The 23,777-nt window shown below is 38.8% G+C and overlaps 1 protein-coding gene across 7 annotated transcripts in view; it reads right to left on the reverse strand.

Moving 5' to 3' along the window:
- lrrk1 (leucine-rich repeat kinase 1) overlaps positions 1 to 23,777 on the reverse strand; it is a 161,972-nt gene that overhangs the window by 98,622 nt on the left and 39,573 nt on the right. For 5 of the 7 annotated variants that reach the window (XM_044189499.1, XM_044189486.1, XM_044189457.1 and 2 more), the window contains 11 exons: positions 21,350 to 21,521; positions 19,560 to 19,739; positions 18,211 to 18,347; positions 16,447 to 16,676; positions 8,433 to 8,560; positions 7,359 to 7,522; positions 6,447 to 6,584; positions 4,889 to 5,001; positions 3,355 to 3,425; positions 2,583 to 2,712; positions 945 to 1,057 (listed from right to left, as the gene is read on the reverse strand). In XM_044189499.1, the coding sequence (XP_044045434.1) occupies positions 945 to 1,057; positions 2,583 to 2,712; positions 3,355 to 3,425; positions 4,889 to 5,001; positions 6,447 to 6,584; positions 7,359 to 7,522; positions 8,433 to 8,560; positions 16,447 to 16,676; positions 18,211 to 18,347; positions 19,560 to 19,739; positions 21,350 to 21,521 (1,576 nt within the window). Of the gene's footprint in view, positions 1 to 944; positions 1,058 to 2,582; positions 2,713 to 3,354; positions 3,426 to 4,888; positions 5,002 to 6,446; positions 6,585 to 7,358; positions 7,523 to 8,432; positions 8,561 to 16,446; positions 16,677 to 18,210; positions 18,348 to 19,559; positions 19,740 to 21,349; positions 21,522 to 23,038; positions 23,192 to 23,777 lie in introns of those variants that run through there. The other 2 variants (XM_044189507.1, XM_044189476.1) reach the window with 2 other exon arrangements.

The raw sequence follows: 23,777 nt of genomic DNA on the forward strand, positions 1-23,777 counted from the left end.
CTGCTTTTTAGAGATGTCATCATGTTTTCAGATCTCAGCTATTAACTTGGTGAGTACAGTTCTAGCATAACTAGAGGTGTCACGTTTGATTCTAAATAAAAAAATCAATCGAAATGAGCTTTCGATTTCGACCTTCGAAATCAAAATCAGGATCGGCGATTCACCCAGTATTGTTTTTTCTCCACCACTGCGTACTTGCACATGTTGTGTCCAAAGAAAAAAAAAAACACTTCAAAGACAACACAGCGTGGCTTACTGATAGCCTGCAGCTGCACTTTTCGAGACACCATGGCCACTGCCAGAGTAGGAGATAACGGAGAAACAACAGAACTGGAAAAACCTCCTGCTTCCCTGAAGACACCAGTGTGGCAACATTTTGCCTTCCCTGTGAACAATGAATGTGTTGTGGTGATTAGAAATTCTAATCCTGGTGGCTTTTTGCAGGTGAGGAAACTGCAAGCTGTTGTTGTAAAGTACCCTTCTGCCATCTAGTTACTTTTTTTGTTTTTGTGTACTGTTGTTCCCATTTGACTGGGTTACTGTTATTACATTTTAAATAAATTATTTTATTATAAAAATGCTTAAGACCCTATCTACAGCCAGTGTTTGGTCTGTCCGTTCTGGTCTACTGTAGAAACATGGCGGTGCAACATGGCGACCTCCGTGGAAGGGGACCCGCTCCATATGTAGATAAAAACGGCTTATTCTAAGGTTATGAAAACACAACAATTCATATTTTCATTATTATTATTATTATTATTATTATTATTATTATTATACACTAATGAAAACATCCTTATAAATATTATATTCCATTTCTGCCAATACCTCCTCCTAAATGTTACATACTGGATCTTTTGCAACAACATTTCTACGCATTTGTTCCAGCTAAGCAGACTTTTGGAAAGTTGTTGAGGGTCTCTTTAAAGACAATTAGACATTACCTTCTTTTCTTACTTCCTGGGGGACATTAGTAATGTTGAGGTTTTCAATGTCCAGCTGCCACAGGTTGGAGAGCTGGCCAAGCTCTGCTGGAAGCTCCCGGATTCCAGCATTACTGTTCCCAGAGCAGGTGAGACAACATTGGTCAATGAATCACATTAAAGACAGGACATTGAAAGCTACCTACCATCCAAATGATGTTGGCAGTTTTGAATAACTGAATAAATTAAATTATTCCTCATTTCATTAAACTGAACTATTTAGACCTCATGGACTTTCACTGAAAAAGCCCACCAGGGTCCCTAAACCCCATTTTAAGAAACAGTCAGATGGATATGTCGCCAAAGTCATTTTTGGAATCAACAGAATACCATGGATCCATGACTTCCCAAACAATTCATCATTCTGGGTAGTGTGTGAGAGCAGACCAGTTTGCTGCTTGTATAAAACAGCTGCAAACAGCTGTAGCAGGAGGACTGACCTCATACGAAGCAGTGGTTCCAATGGACTGAATTGATTTGGGTGAATCCAAGAAGATTTTAAATTTTTTACTTTATTATTTGTTCTTTTGAAAAGTCAAACTGACTTTTAACATTTTAACTTTTTATGGTGACATGTTAGAAAGTGTTCTTCAGTGTCAAAAAAGGCGAACAAACATTTTAGCCAATGTGTAATTTGACCAGCTTCTAACCCTCGCAATTGATTGCATTGAAAACTTATGACATAGTTTATTGCTTTAAATTGAAATTCATGTGTAATGTGTTTGATTTATTCAGGTTTATTCATCCAAATTCAATACTGTGTGGGAATACAGGATTTGCGATTGACTTTCGTTCACAATTTCAAGATGCAAATCATTAAGGATAAAAAAGGCAAAATGTAATCTGAGGTCCTCATGAAATAAATGGTGCTGGAAGCTTAGTAAGATAATAAGAGATAAGACGGTGTAGTCCCTCATTCGTCCAGGAGTGTTCTATCGTGTTCTATCCAAGATGGCCCAGTAATCAGTAATCAGGCCTATATACTGATTACTGGGCCATCTTGGAAACTATTAGGTCAGTTTCAGGTGAAACTAGCGATTAACAGATACTCAGGCAGATTCCTTCCTGAGGGCAGGGCTTATGTAACACAGAGTAGCTTAAATTTACAGTTCCCGTCCAATTTTTTCACAATTGAGAATGACTTCCGGATGGGAGCCGAAACGTCTTGATTCTGAAAACAGTGTCCAGATGACTACGATAATAAGAGATGATAAGATCTGTAAGTCCACCTGCTAGGAACTGTTGGACTTAAGTTAACAGCTCTGTGAGTATCTGCAGAATGTTGGTAAATACGGTCCCCGGTGTCTGCTACAATTGCAAGTGTATGGAGAAATTTTCTAGCACCCAGAAACTGTTGTTTTATATTTTTATCTTGAGCACTTACAGAGACAAGAATTCCCCCATCAGAAAAATCCCTATAACTGCAGTGTCTCTTCACTGCACCTCTCAGACATCATTTGTCAATGAAAGAAGAGATGAAAAAACACATTTGAGGATTATAACTTGACAAACTTGACACAAATATCATCAGTGTGACAGAGGGAGGACTGACAGGGACAGCATGCAGGAAAAGGTTGGCAGACAGACAGAGGGACTCACTTGGAGAGGTAGAGCTCAGTGAGGCTGTGCAGACCACACACTGATTGGGGAACACACTCCAGCTGGTTGTCATTCAAGAAAAGCACTTCCAGTGAATCCCGCAGAATCAGGGGAAACTCTATGGGACACACTGCCAAGACAGAACCATGCAGAGGGTCACAGCATGCTTAAACACACACAGCAAGTTACTAGATACAGTTTATTAGAATGTAACTCATGGAAACGTTTACGGGACTATAGTCCTATGATAATGTAAACTGTAATTCCACAATAGCATTATAATTTTCCACATATGTATGTGTTATTTGTGTAAAAATCAAAATGAAACATTTTTTGGACTCAAATCACCAACTCACCTAGGACTCCCCATACATAAAACAACAATGAAAATAGGCAAATATTGCCTAAAATGTAATTATATCAAAGGCCAATTGCAATAGTCAGTCAAAATATCAAAGGCAGAAGATAAAAAACTTTGCAGGGAGATCCTCTCATAGTGGTTAAAAAGATCTCACCTAAAAATAACATGTTGTAAACATGTTCTCAGTTTGTGGAACTATTGCAAGGACAGGGCAAGATCACACATCCTGGGAAATGTTTGAATGTATGTTAATTGTTGCAATCACAAGACCTTACAAAGTGAAAGACTGAATATTGGCAGAAACAATATGTTAGTCTGACGCTATAGGGCAAGGAGTAACACTGTGATAACATCATTATGCCCATTTGTATTTATGTTCAAATAATTTCCATGTATGTAAAGCAGAGCTACCTGGATCTGGGTCCCTCCTGTTCCATGTAGTCAGGAAGGCTAGCCTTCTGGATTTGGGCCCCTCCTCTGTTCTAAAATACACAATTTGAAATACAGTAATTAGACTGCTGAATTCAAGTACACTAACATTAAAAAGGAATTACAATAGCCCTCATCAACAAACTATGGTAACATATACTGTATGGATTTTAGCTTAATATGATTCAGTTGTATAGAGGTATCTATAAACACATGCCAATTGTCCTTAATTTTTTTAAAAATGAAGGAAGAAAGACAAGAACTCTACCTTAAGCCTAGTATGATACAGTAAATTATATTCAGTACACACCTGCATGCAAGTTGTATGATACAACTAGTGTAGTAATATATGTAACCTGTAAAGGCTGTAACCAAACAAGCTGCATCAGATCCATCTAGTCTGCATGTCCTATCGTGACTGGACTAAGGTTGGGTTCCAATAGCTGGTTCATTTTTGGAATTGGTTCCAAGTAGATCAAATACTAAAATCCTCTTAGATCTGAGGCTAACAAATCTCGAATCCATTTTTTTATTAGCTCTTCTCGCTCTTTTATTTTTTAACAACGAGCAATGTGCTAAACATTCAGGTAGCAGCATCACACTTTTATCTGGTGCTGACCATTGCTTTTGCTGGTTGAAATGACAAACGTTAACGTTAATGTTGCAACTTGCCCAGAGAGCAAGCTTTTGGCTATTGTCTAGAAGTTAATGTGCTCTCTGCAGCTGGTGTCTGTATTCAGTCAAAGATTATTAGAGAAAGAAACTCCACTCTGTAATATCACTTTACAGTTGGGAGTGCACTGTGTTTTTGCAGTTCAATATGATTAACATCAGCTTATTGAATCACGCCAGCTTCATTAGTCAGAATCTCCAGAACCTTTATAAATATCATATTGATATTTTAAGATGATCAGCTTAATAATTCTGAATCAGGACCTACAGTATTTGGATCAAATAGTTTGTGAAACATAAGGTGAGCAAAGTCAGTAGGCTCCAGCTGTTTTTTCAATGTGTACATATTCAGATCAACATTTCATATCTTCTGCTGCTATTCTCATTTTCAGGTTGTAGCAGCAAGTTGACAACATGAATTAGGCTACAGCTCAAAACTAGTGTTTTTGCCTTGTCATCCAACAAAAAATATTGACAGATCTAAACTGAATCTTTGAGAAGTTGCTAATTATACCTTTAGTTACTGACAACTGAAAGCTTTCATAAGGTATTCAAAATGAATTGACTTCATTAAGCAAATTCAGATTCTATGAAATGTTATCAAACCCCAACCCTAGACTTGACTGAATCTGTTTTTATCTAAAAATGTCATGCTTCAAAGCTGACTGACTGACCGATATACTGTGATGTGCATTAAAACTGCATGTTTCTTCACACAATAATATTATTGAACTCCATGGAGAATGGCTGGGTTTTTCAGTAACAGCTGACTCCAGTAGACAGTGTACGCACACACACACACACACACACACACACAAGTAAGTGTATATCTGTGTGGACCTACTTGCCCAGCTGGTTCCTGGAAAGGTCGAGGGTCCTAAGCTGAGAGCACTTCCACTTACTGGGGGCTGGGAGTGTCGCAATGCGATTCCCACACAATCTCAACGAGACCAGAGTCTGATGGAAGGATGAGTGGGAGGAGGGGTAAGATACTGTAAACAACACATTCACATTTTCCTTTCATGGAATACACAGACAGTTGGCTGACTATCATTGGTCAGCTTTCCTGTAGAGTGATAAGAACATAATATCCAAAGTTATTCTTGTGTTCACTGTGTTTTTGCTGTCTCAAATTATTCATGAATTCATCATTCATTCAAATCAGGCACTGTCTCAAATCTAAGAGAAGTTTCTAGCGGCTTAAAAGTTAAACAGTGATCTGAAATAAAGTGCAGCCAAGTCTAGCAGAAAACATACAGATGTTTCTATTTTAACTGGCACAGCTTTTCTAGCCTTTACTGCACTGGTTTAGCGCCCTGCGAGTCGAGTCAGTAAGTGACGTACACACACACACACACGTGTGAGAAGAGACATGTCGGAGAAATCATTTCACAGGGCGTGCTCTATAAAGAGAACAGTAGACAGCGAAAACAGAGCTTTTAATCAAAAATGGAAAGACTCTCACATGTTCAATCTTCCCACAGGCAGTTCAAAACCAGTATTTCTCATATGTTCTGAGACCATGGAGATTATTAAAAGCAGCAAAGTGAAGCGCCACTATGACACAAAGCACAGAGCATCTTTTGAGCAGGTTAAGAAGGGGGACGGATTTTGGTCAAATCGCCTACTGCTTATAGCTGTCCTCTTTTCAAAACATTAACATTATGTGTGTGTCTTTTGAACAAAATGTTTGTGAACAACACAACACTACCAAAATCTTAAATCAAATAAATGTTTTTCCACTGTGGAGAAAGGCACTATCTGTACGTGACTTGTAAGACAAGGCTGGACCACTCATACATTTCATTCATATCAAAGAAAAAAATGTAAATATGAGAACATTGGTGAATGAGAAAAATTCTCTGAAATCACTTATATGTGCCACTTAAGAACAAATCTGTTTATATGAGTGTTTCTTGCATTAGGCCCACTGTTGTACAATTTTGCCTTTCTGTTTATTCCTTTTAAATTAGATTTTGCATCTATCTGCTTGTCTTGGTACGTTCAGAGGCTAGACATGTACAAAACCTTTATTTGGTTTGCAATTATATTGAAGAGCTCCACAATCCAATCCCAAAATGTACACCTCTTTCCATCATTAGTGTTGGCAAAGTGAGACAAATATTTCTGCATCTAACCTGTAAACCATCTCCTGGTACTTCTAAGCTGCAGAACAAAAATTTAAGTCAATGACCTGAACATGGAGCCAACTACAGAGCAGCAGTGCCATCTGGAGGCTACTTAACAGATCATACAGAGGAGTCTGACTACTTTGTGTGTTTTTTTATTTCTTAAATTAATGAATTTATTTTTGTTTAATCCATAGACTTTTAACTATTAATTGCACTCCAGTTTGGTGCACATACAGATGTACAATAACAGATCCAGATGATGATTCCTACCTCCAGTTCAAAGATGTATGAGGGCAGTTCCTTCAGGCCGTTGTCAGAGAAGTCCACCTCCTGCAGCTGAGACCTCCAGAAGATGGAGATGGTGTTTGGAAGACTCTCGATCACATTGGAGGAAGCTTTGCATTGCTTCTGCAGGGGAGGAGAAAGAAGAATATCCATTTGTGTTATGTTGAAAGTCATTTTAATTCACTGACTGCTTTGTTTTTTTAATTATACATTTTGTTCGAGTAAAACTCAAAAGAACAATCAGCCTCAATGTGATGGATGCAAATTTCAGCTGTTACTTTTTGATTTTGTGATTTCAGTAAATATCTTTCAGATATATACAGTATTGAGATAGGTACATTTATTTGTCATTCTACAACACAAAGCTGCACAACGAAATTAAAGTTGTAGCTTGCTACACACACATATGTTCTTCTTTGTGACTCTCCTGTCCTGTCTGGAAAACCACAAAGGCACCAAAATCCAGAACAACAACAATAATAAAAGACATACAGACATTTGTGGCATGCAATAAAAATGTTCAAAAACATTTTGTGTGAACAGTCATTATCCTCCCAAAATATTATCTTTGACATGATAGAGAAACTTCTCAAACAGCTTTTACACCATCATGTAACACTGATAAAGACAGTCAGAACCCATGACTTAGTGTAACAATCAAAATATCTCTATTACCTAATGGCAGTGATGAGCTACTTATAGACTTAGACTTATAAACTTAAGTATACTACAATATACAATATATAAACAATTATATTAAAATATGTCAAATAAACTCCATAGAGTAATACCCACAATATCAAATATGGACGACAGCAACGGGAATATTTTAATTAAAAGAAAATTCAGCAGATATCCCAGAACAGGAAGTGGATCATTATCAGTCTGGTTTCTTACCAGTGGACAAGCCCAGGGGTCAGGGAAGGTGCTCAGTTTGTTCCTGCACACATTGAGGAAGCTCAGAGATTTCAAACAGCGCAGGATTGCCGTGGGCAGACTGGTCAGACAGTTATCAGACACATCCAGCTCCTCCAGCTTACGAAGACCGATCCAGTTAGTAGCTGACAGAATGGAATTAAAGAACACAACCAAAGTCTAAATCAAACCTGTACAAATGACAAATTAATGTCAAAAGCCCTTCCAGCAGTTGATACCCTAAATCAGCTTGAATCAGTTTTTAAATGGTAAATTTAATGGCACATATATGTACTGATTAACAATATATCCAGGCTGTTAACTGAAGATTTATTGCTTTTCTCTCTTTTATATCATTGTAAACTAAATCTTTGGATTTTGGACTGATGGTTGGACAAAACATTTGAAGACCTCACCTTGGACTCTGTGATGGGTATACATTGGTAGACATGTTTCACTATTTCCTGACATTTCAGACTCCAAGATTTGTCTTTGGTTGTCACCCTACAGATGAGTGGAGTTTGTCTGGCTTCTGTTATTTTTCATTGGTCCATTTATGTGAGTTACAAGTGACCACCATCATTGACACAAAATTCTTTAAAACCACATTTTAAAAATACTATTTGCAGCACAAAACACTCTGTAGTTTCATTGTGTGTTTTTTTAACTTTCTCCACATTTGTATCTCTACCAACATAATCAGTGTTCTCTAGCAGCAGAACACAGAAGTGTGGGTACACAAATGCAGCTGAACTAAACTGAAAATCAGTTTAGAAACAGAGTACTTTTATTGGTGAAAATTGGCTGAGTGCATCAGTTGCTCTATGTCTGAAATACTTAGCAAAGTTGTCATCTTTGGTTGGCTCTTCACTGATGCTTAAGTCAGGGGTTGCCATACTCAATGGCGCCCTTGCAACTCTTGAGCCAGCTCTTTCAAAATGGCCGTGACATGCAACTGACGACAATTCAGTTTTAGTTCTTTAATACTATATTAAATCTATATTAAATACATCCTACATACATACAATAGTATATATAAGTGGAGTTGTAACATACTGGTAGGGATGTCAAACAGGACTGTGAGCTGGTTCTTGGCAACAGAAAGTCTCTGGATGTGGGTCAGATGGAGTAGCCCGGGTGGCAAACTGGTGAGCTGGTTCTGAGAAAGATTTACCTGCTGTAAACTGAAGCACAAAAGAGAGGGAGGCTGAAAAGGTGAGAGCTGACAGTTTCCTCTATATGAGATAAGCAGCTACTTTTGACACACCAGATTATTTTCATACAAAAAGCATTCAGGACTGAGTCAAGTAATCTGTGTTTGCCTACACTTCTGTATATTATACTAAATTTTACATCATTTTAGACTATACTATACTGAATGCCTTCAATGAGGCAATACTTAAACACTGACATTTTGGGGAAAAAACTTGTGAGAGGAGAAGATCAATATTAATTTCATCTCTGTGTCTAGTAACAGAATTAACTTCAGGACATGTTCAGCCTAGATTAGTACTAGTGGAAAGACTGAAAACAGGGGGAAAGCTATTTATTTACATTGTGTTATCTGTGTTTAACACATGTAGAAATAGAAAATGAGACATTGTGGTTTCATCTGAACTACTTTATATACTGTTGGATATTTTCATTTATTTTGTTTCACATATTCAATAAAATTTTTATATAGTGCCAATTCATAACAGAAGTTATCTCACTGCACTTTTCCTATAGAGCAGGTCTAGACCGTACTCTTTTTAAAATTATTTAGAGAGACCCAACAAATCCCACCATGAGCAAGCATATATGCTAATTATATGGATTTTTTTTTTAATGGACTTCATTATTTGTAACCCACAGAAGACAATCCACAAATGTGTACCATATATCACAAATATTTCACTATCCACAAACATGTATTTTTTAATGTGTTGTGTAAAGTCATATCCATAAAAATACAATCAATTTGCAAATATGCATAACTTACTCTGTAAAAACATATTTTAATTTCACATAAAATTATAGAGGTTTTACAAATGTAAATAGTTTCAACACAAAAAATGCATGTAAAGTGATATTTACGAATTTGTGGATCCATTTTTACATGTGAAACAGGTTTTGCACATTTGTAGATTGCTTCCTGTGAGTTTGTGGGCCACGTGACATTTGTGACTATTTATTTGAGGTGCAGCTACTGGAAGAAGGTTAAACAAGAGTCATCGTACAACAGGAGAAAACATGATGGTTTCTACCAGGCGGTGCAAGAAAAGGTGGAGCATCTTTATTTAACCCAAAGGTAGTGATTCAGGATTCATCATTGTCATCTCCAGGTGAGTGTGCTGTGCTTGCTTACTTACTAGCGTTAGTGTTAGCTAGCAGTGACAGTGGTGTAACAGCTAGCTCATGTTAGATCATTTGGTTTGGGGTCCTGTTTCAGAAAACGCTAAGGGACGCTAGGTAATTTCTCTTGCGAGCAGTAGCCTGGCTGTTCACTCCAGTAGAACAAGAGGGAGAGGGGCAGAGAAATCAAAAGGGTTGGCAAGCATGGGATATTCTTCAGAATCAGATCATTTACATCATATATAATATCAATTTATATCGTTTATAATTGTTTTTCAATGTGTTTTCTTTCCAGATTCACTTGCTGCATGCAGAAAAAACAGGCCAACTATCGCTGCTGAGCGCGAGCCGACGCACACTCTGTCTGAACAGCCCAATTGGTTAACATGGGCGCCGAAAGGAAGCGGGCAGCGCTTCGCTGCGCTTCCACCTCCTGTGTGTCCCTGGCGTAAGTTACCTCTCTTTCTTCTTCTTTCACGACCTTTGGGTTAAATAAAGATGCTCCACCTTGTCGTTCACCTCCTGGTAGAAGCCAGCATGTTTTCTCCTGTTGTACATGACTCTTGTTTAGCTTTCTTCTACTAGCTTACAGACTGCAGTTCTGTCAACTCATGTGAGGGAGCTAGTAACTGCACCTCAATTTACAGATTCCTTTTTACAGATCTGCTGCAGTGCGAATTGAGACAGGTCTGATTGCAAGCTTGATTTACACATTACCTTTGATCATATGATGCTGCTAATATTTAACAGTAGCGATCCACTTGTGTAATTCAGTCTCTACAGTACTGATGCTTTATCTTAGGCAACTCACAGCCAGACGAGCAGAATGAGATATTGAAGGCAGTAAGATGAAATATTGAAGGGATACAATTTTGCCTTGTTGACAGAGCATTTTAGAAAAATCATGACATTAGTTTCTTCATATTTACTGCCAGGGCCCAGTTCTGGCAGTACTTTTCTACTATGTCTAGCTGTTGCTGTAGTCCTTGTTCAGTAGAACAAGTAATAGAACAAGGTCATCAGCGTAAAACAGAGACTTCACCTCTCTATCTAGGAGGGAGAGGCCAGAGCAGCACACTGATCCAGCTGTACAGCAAGTTAATTTATATACACATTAAATAAACTCGGGCTTAAGTTACAGCCCTGACGACCACCTCTTCTCTGGGTGAAATTCAGTTTGTTTGTCTCCATTTTTTACAGCACATCTATTTTCCAAATACATTGATTTAACCAGATCATACATTTTGCCGCCTATACCACAATGTAAAAGTTTGTAATAGTCCTTCATGCCAAATAGAGTCGGTAGCTTTTCTTGAAGTCAATAAAGTCTGTGTGGTCAATTCTTCCCATGCAATTGGGAATTCAAGCAGTCTTTAATTGTTTCTTCTAATGTTTGGAGTTTTTCTTTTATAAATGGACTGTACTTATATAGCGCCTTTATGACTACTCAAAGCATCAACTATCTCATTCATTGATGGCAGAACTGCTCAAAGTAACTCAATTCACACACATTCACACAATCAATTTGGCCAATCTTGCCCAAGGACACTTTGACATGTGGGCCAGGGGGAAGCCAGGATCAAACCGCCGACCTTCCGATTGGTGGACGACCCGCTCTACCACTAAGCCACAGTCACAGCCACAGTCGCCGGTTGGTGATGTTTTTCATTTGCTATTTTTTTTCAACCTACTTTTTCTTGATCAAACCATTTGTCTGCGTTTTATTTTTTAATAGGCTTTCGTTTTTGTTTTATGAGAGCAGCTTTAATAGCTCCCTCATGAAATATCATATTGATATCATCAATAGCCTTTTTTTACACCATCTCTGGTAGGGACATTGATTTTGACATATTGATATGTCATTCATCAGATCAGGTGAGTTCAAGGCCATGATGAATTTGTTTCCACTGTCTTGGAACCCATCTGTAAGTAGGATTTAATGTATACAGCCTACTGGGTTCCCTTTTTGTGTCACTCATTTGATCTGAGAGTTTAAAGAACACATGAAAGGGGGGTCTGAAAGGGGGGATTGCTGTCTGACAGTGAATGCACTGATAGTGGAGGGTTCCATGTCAGTGATTGCATAGTCTACTACACTTGACCCAAGAGCTGAGGAGTATGTGAATCTCCCTAAAGAATCCCCTCTGAACCTACCGTTAACTATGTACAGGCCTAAGGCCAAAGTTGCACTACCTCCCTGCCACTTTGGTTTATTTCAGAGTCAAGGTTGTTCCGAGGGCTGATGGTTGGTGTGGTAAACAGGAGAGACTGACCAATTTTTTTGACATGTCTCTGTTAACACAATTACATCAACATCTTTGATAGAGTTAATGAATTCAGGGTTTCCACTCGTCAGCTCAAAGGTTGAGGAGTGGAGACCCTGAATATTCCAGCAGCTTATATTAAATGAATGTATTAAAACAATCAAAATGAACCCGCTCTCAGTGTAGATGGAGTCCATCATAGAGGTCCCAGGTGCCAATGATTGGGTGCCAGGTGGACATTGGGTAAGGTAGCACATCCTCTTCTGATCTCCATATGAATGTCATGGATGACATGAGGAGGGGTGTCTGTCCTAGGCAGTAGGGTGGAGACCACAATGCGGGTGTCAGGGAACTCCCTACTGGCCTGCTCCACCATCTTCCTCACTACCTCAGCAGTGTCTTTATGGAGGCTGTGTAGGTAATTTGTTCCTGTGTGGATCACCAGGCGTTGAGGGCTCTTGAGGGTCTCCTTTTTCAAAAGCTTCATTGCCTGGCCTGTAGTGCTGCAGCGTTTAGATTACACTTTCTTACCAGGAAAAAGCTTGTTTGTGTCCAGGAATTTCCCATTAGAGTCAGCCAGCAGGACCACTTGTGGGGCTTCCTCTTCCAGCTGAGTGGAAGGAAGCTGGGATGGGCAGAGCTGGCTGTTGACAGCTGGCTGTGTGGATCTATCAGCAGGTGCCAGTGTGTTGTTGGGCTGAGTGCAGAGCAGAGAGGGTGGGACAGAGACAGGGGTTTGAGACAGTGGCAGGGAGAGTCTATGTCTCAGTACTTGTCATTGTGGGGATTGATGAGAGTTGGTCTGTCAGATGTTGGACTTGCCTAGTGAAGCTCCTTTCTCTATTCTCAGCATCCTCCTTCACTTTGGCTAACTCAACACGGAGCAAACTGTTCTCTTGTTTGAGTACCTCTAGACTTCCTCTGAGGTGAGATGCTAAGGCCTGGTTGTCTCTCTTTAGCTGCTGGAGCAGCTGCTCCTTAAGTAGGGCTATACTCTCCTTCAGCTGGATGGTGGCACTGGCAGATGCGTGAGAAGCAGAGATTGACAGGGTGGTGGGGTTCCCTAATGGGCTCTCATCATCTTCACTGTCAGAGGGGACATTGATCCTCTTGGTGTCCACCTCAGCTTTCAACAGGGGTAAATGCCTCTTGAAAGGACTCCAGATGTGTTTCATTCCCTTGGACCATGACCTTCCTTCAGTGTAGTATGTGATGGTAAGCAGAGGGTCATCCTTGTCAAGGTGTTCATCTTTACAGATCTTTAATCTGCTTCCTGAGCCGATACCCTCGCTGGATACATATGCATAATTGCTGCACAGAGTATATTTCCAGATATAGATGGAATCAGTGAAGAATATGAAGTTGTTATTCTTCCTTTGTTGTTTTTGTTGGGTGTAGTCAGTGAAAAGGACCTCTGGGTTTTCACGGAGTGTCTTCCCCTTGTGTTTCTCCCTAGCTGTTCCACTTTTACTTTTAGCAGAGTACTGAATACTGACCTTTTAATTGCATCAGACAATGGACTTGTCTCTGTATTTGTCTTGTTAGATCTTAGTGCTGCGTTCGACACCATTGACCATAACATCCTATTACAGAGACTGGAACAAGTAACTGGCATTACAGGAGCCACACTAAGCTGGTTTAAATCCTATCTATCAGATCGATCTCAGTTTGTACATGTTAACGGTGAGTCCTACGTGCACGCCAAAGTTAGTCATGCAGTTCCACAAGGTTCTGTACTTGGACAGATTCTATTCACCTTATATATGCTTCCTCTAAGCAATATTATTAGGAAACACTCCATAAACTTTCATTGTTATGCAGATGATACCCAATTATATCTATCGATCAAGCCAGATGAAACTAACCAGTTAACTAAACTTCAAGCATGCCTTAAGGACAAAGACGGATGGATGACCTGCAATTTTCGGACGTTAAACTCTGACAGAACTGAATAACTGAAGTTATTGTACTTGGTCCCAAACACCTCCGAGACACATTTTCTAAAGATAGTTACTCTAGATAGGTAAGGAACCTCTGAGTTATCTTTGATCAGGATTTATCCTTTAACTCCCACATGAAACAAACTTCAAGGACTGCCTTTTTTTCACCTACGTAACATTGCAATTTCAGGAACATCCTGTCTCAAAATTATGCCAAAATATTAGTGCATGCATTTGTTTCAAGCTAATCAAGTAACAACTGGAAATGCAGTATTTGTAGGTGATTATGATTTTACACTCTGTTCATGTGAATACATGATGTGTGATTTATTGACATTTTAGCTTTGGGTAGAAAATGCTTAATTGGATTTCTTATATTGAAACAACTGTCTAATGTATGTTTCCATTTTGTCATATCGGTGTCCTGCTGTCCATCTACTCTCCTCTCTATTAAAGTGACTCTGTCTTTGGAATTTTGAAAACTCTGTAAACAAGTGTAAAAGTAATACCACTGCATACATTGTATTAATTCTCCCTGATTCACATAATTCTACCTAATCTATAACCATTCACAGTGTTTGAATCAATTAAAAAAAAAATTTGTGCTTTGGTGTTTAAACCTTTATATACTGTAATAAATCATCCAGCGGACATAAGGAGACACTATTATTTGATTCAGAGAGATAGAGAGAGATAGAGATAGAGATAGATCTATATCTATACACACACACATACACACGAAAATATTAATTCAGGTTGCTGTCACTGACATTCAAGTCAATTGTATTACAAACACTAAGATATACAAATACCATAGTGTTCAGTTATTGTCAGTTAAGTACAACATTAAAGCATCAGTATAGTGCTTTAAAATACTGAACAAACAGCCTTTCTGTCCATCCCATATCTGAGCTTGGACTTAATTTTTGTATTTGCTGAAAATATTGAAACAGTTAGTTGTTGACTCTTGTGCATTTAAGTCTGTAAGTAATAGTAGCATTGAAATAGTATATACATATATATAAAGTTCATCTTTTCTGGTGTACCTTAAACTTTTGTTTTACCTTAGATTTCTATACTATCTTCACAGGCTTGACAAAAATAAATTGCATAGTTTTGAACCATATAAACATGAACTTTTCTGTTATTTTACCATTCCTAAGTGCTTCTGATTTAAAAGCATCTATCTTCAGATCCTGCTACGTTAACAGTAATATTTTATCATTAATATTGGGTTTAATATATTGGTTGTTTACAATAAAACATTACATTTGTGGTTTTTGAGCACAACAACAATGCCAAGGAAGGAGATCAACATGATGCATCATATGTACCACAGGTATCATATGCTGACATTGTAAAGAGAGGACTTCAAACTGATGATCTTTAAGATTACAATTATTGTCAAGTTTTGAAAGTGAAACATTATTATTTATATATCTAAAAAGCATGCAAAGTAGAGAAGAAAAAGTGGGCGTTCTTGTACCACACGAGCCAATCAAAGGAGTGGGTGTTCCCACACTCTACAGGAACGCCCCACTGCAGCTGCAATCAGACTCTACTGTACGAACTGGACAAAATTCCACAAATAAATAGGAGGGAAGTCACAAATGTCACGGGGCCCATAAGCTGACAGGAAGCAGTCTACAAATGTGCAAAACCTGGTTCACATGTTAAAATGGATTCGTTAATATCACTTTACATTCATTTTTTGTGATGAAACTATTTACATTTGTAGAACCTCTATAATTTTATGTGAAATTAAAATATGTTTTTACCAAGTAAGTTATGCATATTTGCAAATCACTCTGTATTTTTGTGGATATGACTTTACACAACACAAATTAAAAATACAGAATAAAAAATATATAGTTTGTGGATAGTGAAATATGGTACACATTTGTAGATTGTTTTCTGTGGGTTACAAATAATAAAGTCCAATAAAAACTTCCATATAATTAAAAAAGGTTTTTAAAATTGTAATATAGAAGTATATAGAAACATAAAGTGGAAATATTCAAGGACATCAAATTTATATTTTAGTTCAGTACTTGAGTAAATGTACTACGATAAGTTATTTTTGATGGCAGTTACCAGTTTCTCCCTCGTCTTCTCGTCTTTGTGCTTAACTGGGCTACCAGTAAACATTTCCCAGAGCTATCTCTGTAATGGACACACAGCTGAATTTGATATCGATTCACATCATACTATGGACAGAAAACATGCAAATTGTAAGAGTGTTCCTTTAAACTCTCAATTTAAACCAAGGACAATAGGAATAATAACATACCCATGCACACATGTGAAATCAGATCACCATGTTGGATTGGAATCAATTTTTAATCAATCAGCTTAAGAGCTTCCAGTAGGCAACTAATGTGGCATTGATATATTTGCATTTACACAACAAATGTAATTAACTGGAGGAATTCCATCATATCCAAGATGGAGGACTAGCTACTATCCTGGTGTTTTGTGAAAATATATTTGTCTCAGCTGCATTTAGACCAGACAACCTCCTGCCATGTTTACCTGGAGCAGATGACCTCCTGGGAGTTGTGAGCAGCTGGCAGCTCTTTCAGCAAGTTATTAGAAAGATCTAGAGTCTGCAGGTTGATGAGACCCCAGGGCACCACAGAGGGCAGAGCAGCCAGGCTGTTGGATGACAGATCCAGGTGGTTGATACGTGAGGAGACATCCATGAACCAATCCAGCTCCAACCAGGGCAGCTGCAGACCACTCCAATACACACTGACAGCCTGCTTATATAATGAAGAGGGTTGAGAACATAGATTTACCCAGGACTATCTTTAACAACTTTGACTAAGTAAGTACTAAGTATTATGAATTTCACATATCACATATTTTGACACTAGAAAGTATATAACAGCCCCATTTTAAAGAATGTAGCAGTGCTTTTTGAAATTAATTATTTTTGATAATATTGAAGGTAATTTGTTTTCATGTTCAACTAGTACTATGATATATACAAAGTAATGTTCTTAATTATTGGGGTTTTTTGTTACTGCATTGGCTAAATAATTTTTTCGTAAGCAAAAACTCCTTGAAGCTGCACTGAAATTTGATTTAGTTTTTAATAGTCCTAACATTTAAATTCCAGTCTAGTCGAGATCCATTGAAAACAAATTTTATTTTTTGTATGTAAATCTTGCACATTTAGTAATTTTGTTTTCAATTTCATTTACTCGTTATTTCCATAGACAGGTTTCAAATTTATAAACAATCAAGGATGTGTGTGCTGCAGGGGGGCATAAAACTCATCACCACAATATCATGACATCTTATATATGGACATTTTCAGTGTTTAGAAATATAAACTTGTAAAATAACTTCTTAGGAGGTAAATTTGTATGTGGCACTCGTCCGCACATTTCCAGAGCTACATGCCACAGCTGATAGGCATCTGTCGGCTCTGGCTAGCTACTGTAACATGACACATGGATGTCTATTGAGGAATTGCAGCCACTAGCAGTAATATTACTAACCCACATTACATAGTTCATTTCTTACTACCTGCAGAACTAACTGTGTGTGTCCCAAACCATCAACAGGCAGTTAATGAGCACAAAAGCTCCCCTCACAAAAGTAATGTTAACATTAAAAACGTTTATTCAGCTTCACTCAACTTCTGTTCTGTATCATGTCATCAACATCATCTATAAATAAGTATCTTTACATACTTGTCCCTGTTACGTCTTAAAATTGTCATATTTAGGACATGATATAGAACATAACTGGGTTATTAATATCCCTGTATGATTCTAACATTATCAGGTTTCTTTTCATCTGTGCAGGAGAGTCAAGGACTCCTCAACTTCCCAGACAGTCGCCATAATTTCTGTACTGCCTAACTCGCCTATGCCTAAGAAGACCCTGATCCAAATCCATCAGTTTGCACCTCTATCAGCTGTCACCAAGTCACATGTCTGAACTCTAAACACAAGTCGAACTGATCACTTTTGTGATGCATGAAGTTAATAGCACAAAAGTAACTCCTCGTGTTGGCCTCTTTATAAGCGGTCTTTCATTCTGCATTGTTGAAAGATGTCGTTCAGATACCCATCTATTAGAATAGACTTGGTGTAATGGTGCAATAAATTTAGATTATGTTGTTCATTGTCTGAACACAGGGAAGTCCCTAAGTTTGTTCAAATCCTGCAGAGCTCTCAGAGATCATCTGGGTTCATTGTTGGGGGTCAAAAGCTAAAGAGTAATGAGAAAATGTTAAAAACAAATCCGGATTAACAACGAAGCACCCCCCTCCAGAACACAGACCTCCTCTCCTTCTGCGTTGGAGGTTTCTTGTAGTCTGAGCCTGAGGAGGTGTTTGCTGAAGGCTGGATGGTCCATCAGGGTGTATGATGAGAATCCTGCTCCATTCTGCAGCAGGAAGTGAGCTATCTCCTCATTCCCTACAACACAAAACACACTACTCACTCTGTTCACAGTACCAGAGGTGGACACAGTGCTCACTCAAGTTGGAAAGGAGGCAATGACACACAGAACTGATGAACTGCTGTAATCTGACATCTCCCGCATAAACAACAGAATACCAAGTTATAATGACTAGTCTGATTTGTGTAGAATTGTATGGGGTTATTCTGTAGCAGCATGGTGTCATCTGCACATGACTGCGCTCTGGCACAGCTTTTCTCAAACCGAAGGCTGAAAATGTATCAACATATCTGTCATGCTGCCTTCAGATGGCTTCAGAGATTTAATGAACTTAAGGAGAAGCTTTTCATACAGTATAAAGCAGCTGTAGACTACAGATACTGTAAGAATCACTCTTATTTATGTATAGAATAATTCAGACTGCTTTACTGGCGTTCCTGCTCTACCAACATTAAACATTCATTTTGATGACGTTATAAAATGCATCTACTGGTTGGGGAGTGATTAATTGAAATGTCGATTTAAATTTTAAGCATTATTCTGTTATGGTATACATCTTTTCTCAGCGCAAAGTCCCTGATCCAATTTCCACCAAAATACCAACAACTCGCTTTCTGCTGCCTCATTTGAATGAACTTCCCACCTGTTTGCGCCTTTCCTCCCACCTGTGCGCTGAGGTGCCAATTTACTTATCAGCACACAAATGTGTACACATCTGGTACACAGTCCTTATGAGGTCAGATATAAGGTACTTTCCATTTTGGTAATTATGCTTCCTCCCTTCCTCCGCCCTCAGTCCTCCAACCCCTGACCCGGAAATTGATTGGGTTCCACCATCATCGAGAATGTTCCAATCCCATAAATGTTTCTTGGAGAAGACGAGGAGCTAGGAGAAAGGAGGCTTCAGAAGGATTTTAGAGCAAAGAACCACAGGTGTAGCTGCTGTAAGACGCAAGGAAGAGACGCGAGTGAGGGAAGTAAGGAGCCACATTAGCTGAATGGAAAGCACCCATGGTAAAAGTGATCAAACACTTAAGTATTTCTCTGTATTTTCAGGACACAAATGCAGAAGTTGGATACTTTTTGAAGGCACTGTAGAAATAATGTTTTTTGATTTGAGGATTTTCTATCAGTAAAGAAGCAAATCCAAAATGTGTTTTAAGTATATAGTAATATATACTATAATATATAGTAATATCTGGTGTGTATTCATGTGTGCATCTCCCTACCTGCTCGCGCAGCAGCGTACAGCGGCAGCCCAGTGATGACAGCAAACTCATCGCTGAGGATGGCACAGTCCTTGGCATCAGCATTATAGCCGTGGACCAGCAGCCGGACCACGTCCAGGTGACCGTGCTGGCAAGATGTGGCCAGCATCCAGTTCAGCAAGTCTCTCCTCAGACATGGACCTGAGAGGGAGCCAGAAACACAACACCAGTCAAAGGAGATCAGTCCGGGGACATTCTTTTCATCATTAACAACCACACAGACTGCATTGCAGAGATTCCTTTAGTCCAGTGACCAATATGGCAGAGTTTCAAACTGGGACAGATGATTTAAAAGTTCAGGGTTTTTTTATGCATTTCTTTCCATGAAGACCTGACCTTGAGATGAGCCTCCATGGGTTTCTGCCAATTTAATTTTATTTATATAGCACCAGTTCATAACAGAAGTTCTCATCGCTCTTTTTCTATAGTGCAGGTCTAGACCTTACTCTTTATAATATTATTTACAGAGACCCAACAAATTCCACCATGAGCAAGCACTTGGCGACAGTGGCAAGGAAAAACTTGAGGGAGAAACCTCGAGCAGAACCAGACTCAATGGTGGGCAGCCATCTGCTGCTGCCGTGTCAGACAGACTATTTTCTCAATGATGTTTTTTTTTTCTCCAGTGTTGATGAGAAGTTCAAAACATGATAACTACTAAAGTTTGAGCACCAGGTTATATTAATGAAAATACACTGTAAAAACAATTATTCTAGAGGAAAAATAATTATTTTGTAAGCTTTAAACGACCTATGAAGTTTTAATAGCAAACCTGGTGTGCATATAAGACTCAGTCTGTATTCTATCAAAACAACCAATTTATCTTTGTTAAAATTATGTACTTATAATTCTACTTTCAGATCAGCGGTAAATAACCATTTAATATGAATATGACCAAAATATGTCAATATCATGTTGGCTCTTCCAACAACCTCATGACATGGTGATGACACTGTGTCAGAGCCCTATTTAAGAGCAAGGTATTCCCGTATATTGTACTATGGTAACCTTTAAACACCAGAAAGCAGATTAGCAAGACTAACAAGGAAACAATAATATTTATGCAATTAAATAATGTTCTCTGTTAAAGGGGTACTCCTATTATTTAGTATTGCACAGTCATGAAGTTGGGGGACTCACAAGAGACAGATTTTAAAAAGAATTGTCAAAATCAAAGCAGCAGAGGCCCAGATATCCCGACTTTTAGTTCCTAGTTTGATTTAAGCTCCAAAGACACTGAATCCTACAATTCCCATAATTCAACACCTATTACCTTAGTAGACCCACTCTGACTGGTAAATGCCCATCTCTTGCACAACTCCACACCTCCAGTTTGTAATGCTGTTTTTTTGTTATAAATCTATTGTCTCCACTTCCAGGCCAAGATAACCCTGATGGCATCACTATGACATCATTAGGGATATTTCCTCAGACTTCATACAGCTCCTCCAGAGCCACAAGAGACTTTATACAACAGTTTTCACGGGCTGAGTAGTACTATCCATCACTAGTAAACAGACATTGACATAAAAATGGCAGAGTACCCCTGCTTTAATTATTATAAGGTGTTAAAGCATTAACTTTGACAGCAGTAACAGTAACACCTTAAATATGTCATTAAATAAACTGCATCAGATTCATCGTGTCACAGCTGCAGGACATCAACTGGCCTTTGATTTAAACATCAATAAATGCATACAAGCCCAGCCCTGTTCCATATATCATGAATGTTGAGCTGTTTTTCCTCCTACCAGGTATAGAATTCATCAGCTCTTTGACCAGGCTGGTGTGGCCGTAATATGCTGCCAGGATGGCTGGGTTGCTGTTGGATGGCTCCTGGGGCACAGTGATACGGGCTTCTTTGAGGAGGTAACGCACACTCTGCAGATCACCATACTGAGTGGCCAAACACAGGAGACGTACCTATAAAAAACACACACACAATGAGAAAATCACTATTGGTGACTAGTGGGACTACGCCCCTAAATTTGATTCAGGTCATTTAATGCTGACTCTGTGTGAGTCTTCAGTGTTTAGTCCAGATGAAATATATTTTTTTCCTACATATTACACCTGCTCAGCACACACATTAATAACCTGTAAAGGGAAAATGATTTGTTGAATCGCTCATCAGTCTGTGCTTTCATTTAACAGGTATGATAAATACTGCATTACATTAAAAACATTTTTACACAGCATAATAATTGCTAGATTTTCTATATCCTCTAAACTGGTCGAGACATAGAACTATGCCAAGTGTATGTTGCACAATGTTGGTGATTAAGGGAAAAACTTGTTTAATAATAAAATAAATAAATAAAAAAATAAAAAAATCAGTCCCCATAAGGTATTCTGTTGAAAATTGATAAACACAAGGAAGCAATTGTGTTATAACAAACTGGCAACCCTCCATCTATATTTCCTATTGCATAAACATTCAGGCTCAGACTGGGATGAAGAATCTGAAATTTGAGTTCCCTGTAGTACTAGGTGAAAAGAGGAAAGCTAAATTCTAGGTCCATGTACATTTGCACAAGAGCCCATCAACAATATCAACCAAACAAAACCAAACTCTATGAACATTATCACCATTATCACTGTCCAAAACTGGATGACCCTTATCTTCAAACTGAATAAGGCAACTTTTCACTTCAACACTCACTGGTGTTTAAGAACTTAAGATGGAGCACAGCAAACTGAAATCAAACCCAAGCCTGAATGACACTACCACCACTTTCAAACACAAACCTTTTGTTTGATGTGGGATAATGAACAAGCATTGACTGCATTTGAACCATTCATATCAGACTGATGCTCTGGGAAATACCTGGTCATTTTTGTTCATGCAGACCTGGGTCTGCAGCAGTAGGCCCATACACATCACCGATAGATTTACAACAGTAGACCTAATATGCTAAACAGAGTAGTGGATTTACAGCTCATTAAAAAGGTGTTCACTGCAGTGTCTGGACTGGACATTTGGACCAGGATGCAGCAAGTTGCTGCTTCTGCTTATTTTAATGACAGCTGGGTGGTAGTTTGAATCAACTTCTTCCTGTCAAAGAGCTGCTAATTAAACAACAATAATTCATTCAATTTGTCAGTTGAGTCACTGCACTTATTTAAGATCCGTCATTGTACACAGGATACACAGGACTATAACACAGCATGGCAGACTATAAACTTTAACAAACTGAATCTCGTCTCAATATGAACTAAATATAAAACTAAGTGTAATGTAAATAGAAAATGGTGATGGAAACGGAGAACAGAGTGACAGAGAGCAGTGTGACTCATTTCTGTTCACTGCTTCGACAATTTCAGCCCTGGTGCTGAATGTTAGTGAAATCAGCTAAACTATAAGAAGAAGAGCTGTTAGGGGTTCGGTGACTTGCTCAAGGGCACCTCGGCGGTGCCTAGGAGTGGAGTGGAATGGATACCTCGCTGGTGTAGGATGGAGTGGGGAACCCGCTGGGGTAGGATGGAGAGGGAACCATGCAGGGAACCACGCAGGAGTAGGATGGAGCTGGGGTAGGACACGCTGGAGTGGAAGAAAACTGGCATAGACTGTTGGGGTTCTGAAGAATCTCAGGTGGAGTCCTTAGTTCAACGAGGTCGGACAACTGGCTGAGGTGAGTGTTAGGCTTTTTTGCTGGCTGTGATTAGGTGCTGATGGGGAGCAGGAGTGTGATAAGGAGCAGGTGTGTGTGATTAACAGACGGTGGAGCCTGGCGTATCCCTGACAGTTATAGGAGTTTATTGTGGGGCAGCTATTCTGCAGGTGCACTGGACTGCACTGTATTGTAACTTGCTGAATAATGCATTTCTCATAATTATAGCTGAGATGTATTGAAGAAAAAACATCAAATAGTAATGTTGAGTATTTGTAAAAATAACAAATTAAAAATCTAGTGATGAGAAAAAGTAGGGACCACAAGCACATAATTAAATGCGTAGTGAAAGCAGCATGTTAGCATCCATCACTATCTACACAGGATGTGCTGAGGCACAGAACTGAGTGTAGATCATCTGCACTTTAGCAGTGCTCAGAGCCCAACACACATTCACTAATGCACTACTGCACGCATAAAACATACGAAAATAGACTTGAAGCGTAAAAATACGTTTCAGGTCGCGGTTACGTGCGTAAGTGAAACATGAGCTGTTACAAACCCTGTG

Source organism: Siniperca chuatsi, linkage group LG1, assembly GCF_020085105.1.
Source record: "Siniperca chuatsi isolate FFG_IHB_CAS linkage group LG1, ASM2008510v1, whole genome shotgun sequence".
NCBI classification, from domain to species: Eukaryota; Metazoa; Chordata; class Actinopteri; order Centrarchiformes; family Sinipercidae; genus Siniperca; species Siniperca chuatsi.